The sequence below is a fragment of the Oratosquilla oratoria genome, chromosome 11, assembly GCF_046742065.1.
Source record: "Oratosquilla oratoria isolate Oo_2021 chromosome 11, ASM4674206v1, whole genome shotgun sequence".
Classification (NCBI taxonomy): domain Eukaryota; kingdom Metazoa; phylum Arthropoda; class Malacostraca; order Stomatopoda; family Squillidae; genus Oratosquilla; species Oratosquilla oratoria.
This window is the reverse complement of record NC_134787.1, coordinates 15,487,862-15,496,737: the sequence shown is the minus strand read 5'-3', so window position 1 is coordinate 15,496,737 and position 8,876 is coordinate 15,487,862. Positions and strand designations below refer to the sequence as shown.

General features: G+C 42.6%; 1 protein-coding gene across 2 annotated transcripts in view; it reads left to right on the top strand.

Moving 5' to 3' along the window:
• The first annotated feature begins 1,023 nt into the window (after nt 1-1,023).
• LOC143029613 (uncharacterized) overlaps nt 1,024-8,876 on the top strand; it is a 163,145-nt gene continuing 155,292 nt past the window's right edge. Inside the window, exon 1 of one of the 2 annotated variants that reach the window (XM_076192351.1) lies at nt 1,024-1,274. In XM_076192351.1, coding sequence (XP_076048466.1) covers nt 1,069-1,274 — 206 coding nt within the window. In that variant the 5' untranslated portion in view covers nt 1,024-1,068. The remainder of the gene's footprint in view (nt 1,275-8,876) is intronic. The other variant, XM_076192352.1, reaches the window with a different exon arrangement.

Genomic DNA, 8,876 nt, shown 5'->3' with positions numbered 1-8,876 from the left:
CATCATATCATGTGTTATATGAGTAAGTACCTTACACATAAATGTCGAGGAGGGAAATAGAATGATTCCCACGGTGCGGACTTAGAAAAAAAGTGAAGCGAAAAGGAGACTGGATATTCATGAGATGAAGTCATTGAGGAATGTAGTAGGTGTTACAAGAATGTACAGATTGCGGAATGTGAATAGGTACAGAATGGGAAGGGAGCTGTGGGATAGTGTAGTTCAGTGGTGAAGTGGTGTGGGCATATGGAAAGAATTAACGAGGGACTGGGTGAGCTTGAGAGTAAGAACAAGAAGGATAGATGGGGTGAAGTGGGATTTGGATGTACGAGAGATAGAGGTGGATGGAGGGAGAGTGTTGATGGATGAAGGGGTTACGCGACCCGAAGGGATGTAAGTCACATCCACTGTACTCCATTATTCATTTTTCTGAATTGATGAGGTGGGTGGTCGCTGGGGAGTGCACGGGGTGAATAGTCGATGGAAAACGTATTAGACTTGGAAAAAAAGGTAGGCCTACGCGTTCTTATTTTACAAGACTTGGCCAGAACAGAAAGAATAAATGAATAGATTAAAATTAAGAATGAAGAAAGTTATGTGTGGGATGGAAGATGAACCTAAAGACCAGTTTATTTTCATTCAGGAAAGCCAAATATTGCAACATCGAACCATCATATGAAGAAAGTCTAATGTGACAGTTTCAGTTTCTGGGTGATCCAGTTGATAACCAGCTCTTGTTCTTTTCAAGGTCACCCTATCTACGGCCTCAGGCAGGTCTCTCGCGATCTCCTCCCTTCCCAGGGAGGAATTGCGTACGTCGTGACTCACTTGTCACTATCTCGGATGACACTTGTGAACTCCTACAGGAAAGATTACATTGTATTAAGCGATGATGGACTAGAGAAAAATCGTTGTCTCTCCAGCCACAACTATCAAAAGACGTTCAATATTACTTCGGTGACTCCCCCAGAGGGAGCCCCCTCTCCCCGCCCACGGGGTTCTAGTCTCCCCCCCACGAGTCCACAGTGAACGGGTTCACCCACAGGGTGTTCCTTAGGACTGCCGGTCATGATGGACACCTCCGGGTCCTCGGAGGACCTCGAGACTTCGATCGAGAGCTTGGGGAGCTCCATCCTCGGCCGCAGCATCCACGAGGACGACCGTCACCGGAGGGAGTCCTCCGTCACCCTAAGGTCGCACTGCACCAAGGGCACGTGTGCACTCGGCCTCGGGCTCCAGTTCCGCTCGAGAATCAGCCCTTCCCCGAGCAAACAGTAAGTATGCGTCGTTTAATCCCCCGTTTGGACTTGTACGCATGCGCGGCCCTTTCATAGGGTTCTCGCTGGAGGAACTCCACGTAGAGGTTTTGGTGACGTCAAGGGCAGAGGTGTCGAAAGTCGGCGTCCTGCTCGTGGAGGTGGACTAAAGGTTGACCTCAGGTCACGTAGGTGACCTTGGTTGAGGTTCAAGGTAAGACCTCAGTCTGTGAACCTGGACGCGTTCCTGTAAATAGAATTCTGGTTTTACTGTTTATGTACTCTTGTCTCCATGATATTTGTAACATCCACCGTAACTTATCTGAGACCCAGAGTATCTCATGAACTCTACACCTCTAGAATCTAGAATAGGGATTCTCAACCGGCTATCACTAACCCATAGTGGGCCACAGAGGTTCACTAGTGGGGCCAATAACCGAAAACTAGTGGTAGTTAGTGGATTTTAACGATTCAATTCAGTGTTGAAATAGTCTTCTCCAGGAAGGCTTAAGAACAGGAATGCATCAGGAAGGGACATGTGAGATAATACGTTGAGAACCCCTTTGTAGTATGTCTAGTGTCAGGAATTCCTAGTGTCCCCATTAGTTCTTGTAGCTCTGAGAGCTAGTGACACTACAAGTTTTAGTGTGTATATATATGTCTTAATAGTGGTTTCCTCTTAGTTTTTTGCGGCTTTTTGAGCTTAACTGCACACACACACACATATATATATATATATCAACCAACCACAATTCACTTTAATTCTAAGCCATCAATATCGAGAAACTCGAGGAGGTATACATGCAGAAATTTAAACGTGGTACAGCCAATGACCTCGTTTGAATTTCTGCATGTATGCCTCCTCGAGTTTCTCGATGGTTTAGAATAAAGTGAATTGTGGTTGATAAATGTATGTGTATATATATATATATATATATATATATATATATATATATATATATATATATATATATATATTGAGAAAGTAATCTGCAAACTGAACAATGCTGTAACTGCAGTCGACTTCAACAGAACATGCGTTCTGAATTACCTTTACCCCATTGGTCAAACTCCTCGATCACTTGTTCTCGTACCAGTTCAGTGTACGTCCACTACGCCCTTTTCCCACACCGCTACTGACCCAGACACCTTTCCTTCCCCAATTATCCACCTTTAGGTCCTCTCTTCCTCCCTCTCTCCACTACCAACGCTCATCCCTCTGCCTGGTGTAGGCCTTATGGTCTCTTGCAGTCTCCTTCATTCTTATGTTCTAAACACGCACACACATTCCTTCGCTTCCTCATTCCACCGATATCTCATCTCTTCGTGAGGTCTTGTCCGTATTCTTGAACCGTACGAAGGTCGTCGGTTTGTTGTGGTCCATTGTCTTGGTAACTCCTTGCTCAGGCAATTTTCGCGATAGTGTCTTTAGGTTTCACGGGGTTCCATTTTAAATGAATACAATCGCCTGGCAGCAGACACAGTAAGCACCAAGCATTGCCTAACATGTCACCTTATGTTACACACACACACACACACATATCTGGTATCCCTAATTTTGTCTGCCTGTATTATATAACATGTCTCCCCCTCCTCTTTCCTTCTCACCATCCCCACTTGCTCTCCCCTCTCTCCCCTTTCTCATTCTTCCCCCTCCCCCGCCATCCTCGACACACCCATCAATCACCCCCCCCCTTCTCCCGCGGTCGATTCTTGGATTATTTGACGTTTATGGGAACAAAGTCAGCAACACAAGACCCCGTTAACCAGGATATAATCCTTAATGTCTGTCATCATTAATAAGGGTTTAATCCATCTTAACCTCCATCACACGCCCCTTATCTTGATCAAATTGATTCTAGCCTGTATATAATATGTAAAGACCGTCATTGTACGGGAGGAAATGTTTCGATGTCTTTCTGTAGTGGAAATTGCACAGATGGTGTAATGGGAACCACGCGGCTCTCGTGGGTTCGAGTCCTGCACTACTCTCCAGTCCATGAAGCTGTTACCTGCCCCCCCCCCCGCCTAAGAGTCCTGAAATCACTTAATACTCATAGGTGTCGGCTTCGGCAGCTGGTACTCAGCGCCTCTTGGCGTATCCGCCTTTCTTCTGTACTTTCTCGAGTGCAAAGAGCCCTCCTACCTTCTCGTGTTCCAGACCCCCTCTTCTTCCTCCTCCTCCCTCCCCTCCGGTAATCTCCTCCCATGTCGGCCATCCCCTCTCCACACCTCCACACCCTCCGCCTGATTCCAGCCCGAGGTCTTGTTCCTCCACTTTCCTCGTTCTCATCCTCCACTTCCTCTTTCACCCTTCCCACCTCCCCCTCATCATCGTTTCTCTCCACTTCCTCCTCCTCCCCACACACTTCATTCGCCTGCCTCCACCCTCTTTGTCTATACCGCCTTTTTCTCCTCCTGCTTCTCCCCACCTCCTCTCCCTCCCACTGCCTCTTCCCCCTTTTTCTGCACCACACCCTCCTCCTAATACTCCGTTTTTTTGTGTGTGCGGCCAACCCTTTGCCAAGGACCCCGGAGTACGCATCCAGGGGCCGGAAGGAGTAGGGGGAGGCGGAGGAGGAGGGGATGCGTTCCTTTCGTGTATCAGTGTACGGGCGTAGCCTGTTGGTCAAAGGGTCTAGGTACCCCCCCCCCATGGGCATATTCCATAAATGTATGCTGTAATCTCAAAATGTTGACATTCTTTTTTTTTTCTCTCTCCTTTCTAAATGTCTAGTAGAAAGAAAATGAATGGAATATTACTCGGTTAGGTTTATTTGAGTTAGATTATGTCGGATTTAGCTAGACTTGGTTTAGGCTATATTAGGTTAAGTTATGTCGACATTTTAGGCATGCGTTGCTCCGTTGCCTAATTAAGGTCTAGTGACGACGCGCGGAGTAGTCTCAAATCATTATAATTAATTGATTTCTCTAGTTATTATCTCGTTGTTCGTTTATGTACTTATTTGTTTGTTTGTTTTCAGCTGTAGGGGAAATATAGAGATGTTTATGGGAGAGAAAGAAATCGTGGAAGGTAACACAAGAAGAGACGGAGATGATCCCCGTTTTCTATAAAAAAAAATCGTTCGGTTTCTCGAAGAAAGGAGGAAGTGGGGTGAGGGGTGGGGACGTTCTTTCAAGTAGATTTCAATGCCCTCTTAACCACATAAACGGTGATCATTCTTATATGTATTTCTAAGTGGGAATTCTCCATTCCCACTTCCGTTGTGTAATGAAAAACAACAGACATTCTGTTCTCTTTGGCGTGTCTTATGCGTAGGAATGGGGTGGTCAGTGATTACAGGTGGAGATGTGGTGGTGGAAGGTTATTTTCCAAATATGGACGACCTCTGTGCTCCACCCAAACTGATCTTTCTTTTCCCCCTTTCTCTGCCGAGGGGGGAGGTGGGGGGAAGGGGCGGGGAGATCTTAAATTAATAATATCCCGGCAGCAGCCAGGACAAAATTACAAAGTTTAATCTAAATTGGCATAAGTTTTTTATAATTGGTAAATAAAATCGTCTGGCGGGCAGGTAGAGCTAGTGTGTAAGTTGTGTTATTGAGACGGTTTGTGTTCTTTGTTCACCAGGAATATGCCTACGCCCACCTTATGCACGCCCATCTTTCCCAAGGACAGTGTGGTTGCCAGCTTGCTTACCCCAGCTGCGTTCATCAACTGCTGTCGATTAAGTATTTGTAGGTGCTGAGATGGGATGGTCCTTGAATTGGGTTTTAGTGAGAGAAGTTTGCAGGAGTGATGTGGCAGAGGTTAGGAGAGGTTTTGTTGAATTATGGACTCCGAGTGAGTGGTTGTTTGAATGTGTATGAAGTGGGCGTGTGGTCTGTTTTGGCCAACCCCCTTGTATGTGGGAAAGGGGCTTTGGAATATATATATATATATGTGTGTGTGTGTGTGTGTGTGTCATGAACTAATACATGTTATAAAATCACAATTTCGGACAAGACAATTTTGGTTAGGTTAGGAATTGTTTATATTTTTGTCTCGTATTTTTTCTTCTTATTTTTTATTCGTTCAAAAACATGGAAATCACCAGGATTTGTCAAAGTGAATTTTTAGTGGAATCTAGAAATGCATTTGCTAAAATGATAATAGTAGTGATAAGGTTCATGTATGGTAACTGCGTGATACATTTAGACAGGATAATCCCTTATATTCGTTGGCGTCCCTCGAAATAGTTTATCTAGCAAAATATATACTGTATAACATGTCATTGTTTTTAGTTAGATAGTTTTATTGTAAATTCAAGTTCCGCTGTTTTCCACAACTGGTCGAAGTCGCTTGGCTGTGGATTGATTGAATTACGTTGAGGACAGCAACAACAAACACGATACAATGCAGTAAAATAATTTCTTGAAAAAGCATTAAATCATTCCTACCCATTTCATCCCTTTAATTCAGGGATGGAATGAGTGAGAATGATTTTATGCCTTTTCCTTTTTGGCTACCTCCCTTGTAAGGGGGGAAAAGCCTTGGTATATGTATGTAAAAAGAATGTCCGTGAAGTCGCTTGGATCCTATTGCTTAAGAGAAATACTTGCCCGTATGCTTTTCAAGTGCTTAAATTACAACTGTTCAGTCACTTGGCGCGTTTTGTGGTGACGTCACCGCGCGACGTGACGTCATGTCGCTTTCTTTCTCGTGGTCTTGCCTCCTCCAGACCCAATGGCCTACCAAGAGTTTGTTGATTTGGGTTACAAAGCTCGCACTTGTTCCTTACAGACGTTTAATCAACTTGGAGCGCTGGCTAGAGTTACAACTGGGATTTTGGTTACACAATAACTGGATTGAAGCCTGTGCCCTCTGTCATCCAGGATTATGGGCTTATCCATTATAAATTCTTTTACTTATTTATTTTGTTATTGGCAGCGTATGATTTATGAAATAAAAATCTTACCACGTTTAACTATTATTCTGCCTCTGTTATTCCTCTTAAATATCAGAAATGCAATTTCTGTGACGCCACCTCTTCGTTGCTGTATCGTCCCCAATGATAGAAGCGCCAGTTATTGCTGACATAATATAACAGTTCCTCAAGAGTTGATTTAAGAATATACATCGGTTGTTGCTTGGCACATTGGTGAATGACGTATGATTTATCCGTCTTGCAAGAAGAACTAACAACCGGCGACAGCTCTTCGTTATCAATTCAACAAAGACAGTAGTCGAAAGTTTCTTCCCAGTGAGATCCGTTGGAGGGCCAGAGGATCGTTGACAGCTGCCGTGGGGCAGATGATTTTATTACTTGGAGGAAATGCTCTTCCCATTATCGGAAATTTAGTAACGTGATTTGGTAAAGGATAACTGGTTTACTGCCTTGGATTCCTTTGTATAGGAGATAAGTTATCAGATAAGAAACTTAACCAAGATATAGCGTGAATCAGCTTATCGTAGGAACCAGTTTATCGTAATAAGGTTAACGGTGTCACGTTGGCCTCTGAGCTGTTTCGACTTGGGAATAACATTGCCTGGCGACGCGTGTGCGTTTTTCACATATTTATTCTATTTTATTTATTATTTTTTCTCACTTGTGTTGTCACTCATTTACGTTAGTTTCAGATTTATTTCCTTGTGCTGATAAAAGTCCCAACGCCATTGATGATGTTGATATGTAATCGATGTTTTTTAATGTTGATCAAGAAGCTTCTTAGGGGTTGCGTGTCGTCACAGATTTGTATTCCTTTTTGTCTTTTTTATCTTATACTATTTTACTTTGTTTTTTGTCCTATTTGTATCTTGCTTCATCGTGTGTAAATATGAATAGATATTCATATAAATATATTTACTTGTTCACTTACTTAATTTATTTGATTATTTACTTTTTTGGAACCGCTGTTCTGGAAAACGTATTACACTTCCGGTATGAAATTTAAGATCTTTTACGTTCTGCGTGGTGAGGTTTGGTTCGCTTGTTTATTAATTTCTCAGTTTAAATATCTATCATTTCTATCTGACCTAGTTATGTACCAAAAGGTCTCCTGTCGATAGGTTCATCCTTTATCATTCTTTGACTTCGTGCCCTTGAAGTCGCTCGATATTGAAGTGATTCGGTAGTCCAAGACTTGAGTTTCATGTAAGACCTGTTCCTTATCAGTTATGCAAGATTCAGGTAGATATACCGGAACTGTCTTTGAGCTGTTTGGAATCATACCAAACCGGGAGTTTGTATTTATAACGTACGTGCGTGGGATATGGTGTAAGGCAGGGGTTCTCATTAGGGGTGAAATTCACCCCCAGGGGGGAATTTTGGGTTTTCTGGGGGTGATTTGTGACCACAGTCAGTTTACGCGGTGAGGAAAGCAATTATAGGTTTTGGCCTATCTGGCCTGTCACCTGGGCTGGAATTATACTAATATGGGAAAAATATATATATTGATTTGGAAAAAATAAAAGGGTTTTTAGTAATGTTTGCATATTATTTAGAATGCACTTTTTGAAACAGGCAATCTTGGAAAGGAGGGGGGAATGACATTCAGACAAATGGTGAAAGGGGTGAATGGGCCAAGTAAGGCTGAAAACCCATGGTGTAAGGATAATGCTCCTAATATGTTGATCCGGTATGACAGACCACAATAGAGAATACTATAAAATAAATCGCCAGAAGCTTAGACCACTTTCATCACTACCAGATAATACTGTCTAGATTTTCTAACAAATTGTCTAGATGCCGGTTCTAATTCTTACTAAATTTGATATAAAATTTCATCTTATTTGTTTTTAACACATGAAATATACTGACGAAAGCAATGGAAGCATTATTTCCCTTGTAGCTCGGTGAATGAAAATGTTCTTATGGGATAAACAAGAACTCAGTATATGGTGTATATCTCCTTGTGATCAAAGGGGCGAAGTTACATAAAGTATCTGCGTATTCATGGCGTTCCTGGTGCGATAAATTTTATATGTTAATGCGTTGATTGGAAAAAGTTGTTTATCCAGTGTGACGAGAAATACAATCTTAGGTTGAAACAAATCCTGCGGGTGCCGGTGTGTGTACGTGCGTGCGTATGCGTTTGTTATTCTTTCCAAAACTTACCGTTCTCGTAGTGTCCTTTGGGCAAATCGATGTTACTTATTTAGATATTTTTAGAATGAAATTATGCATATATTTTGAGAGCGCGCATCATTATGTGAATCTATACGTATAGGTACGTGCATGTACATACGCTAGTGGTGAATTGATGTCGCAACAATTTTTCAGATGATGTAATTTGTATTTCGTGACTGCTTGCCATAGACGTGGACGAATAATGTTGGAACCAAACCCACGCGTCGTCGCTAATAACGGCCGTATTTTCTCCGAGCATACGGTTCATAACAGCTTATGCTATGTACTCATGCCCCCAGCATTATCACTAAAGCATGCCTAAGTCACGGCTATGGTCTTATCACGTGACCATGACGACGACGATGAAGTAGAAAGTCACTTGAAGATCTCACGTTCATGCATTCACATCTGACTCAGCTAATATATACAGTAATATGATTGGACTTTTTCACATTGACTAGAGTAGATTGAGCTAGAAAATGCGTAGTCATTGATAGCAGAAATGTAGTTTCACATGTGTATATTGATGTGTGTGTGTGTTCATATACATCTG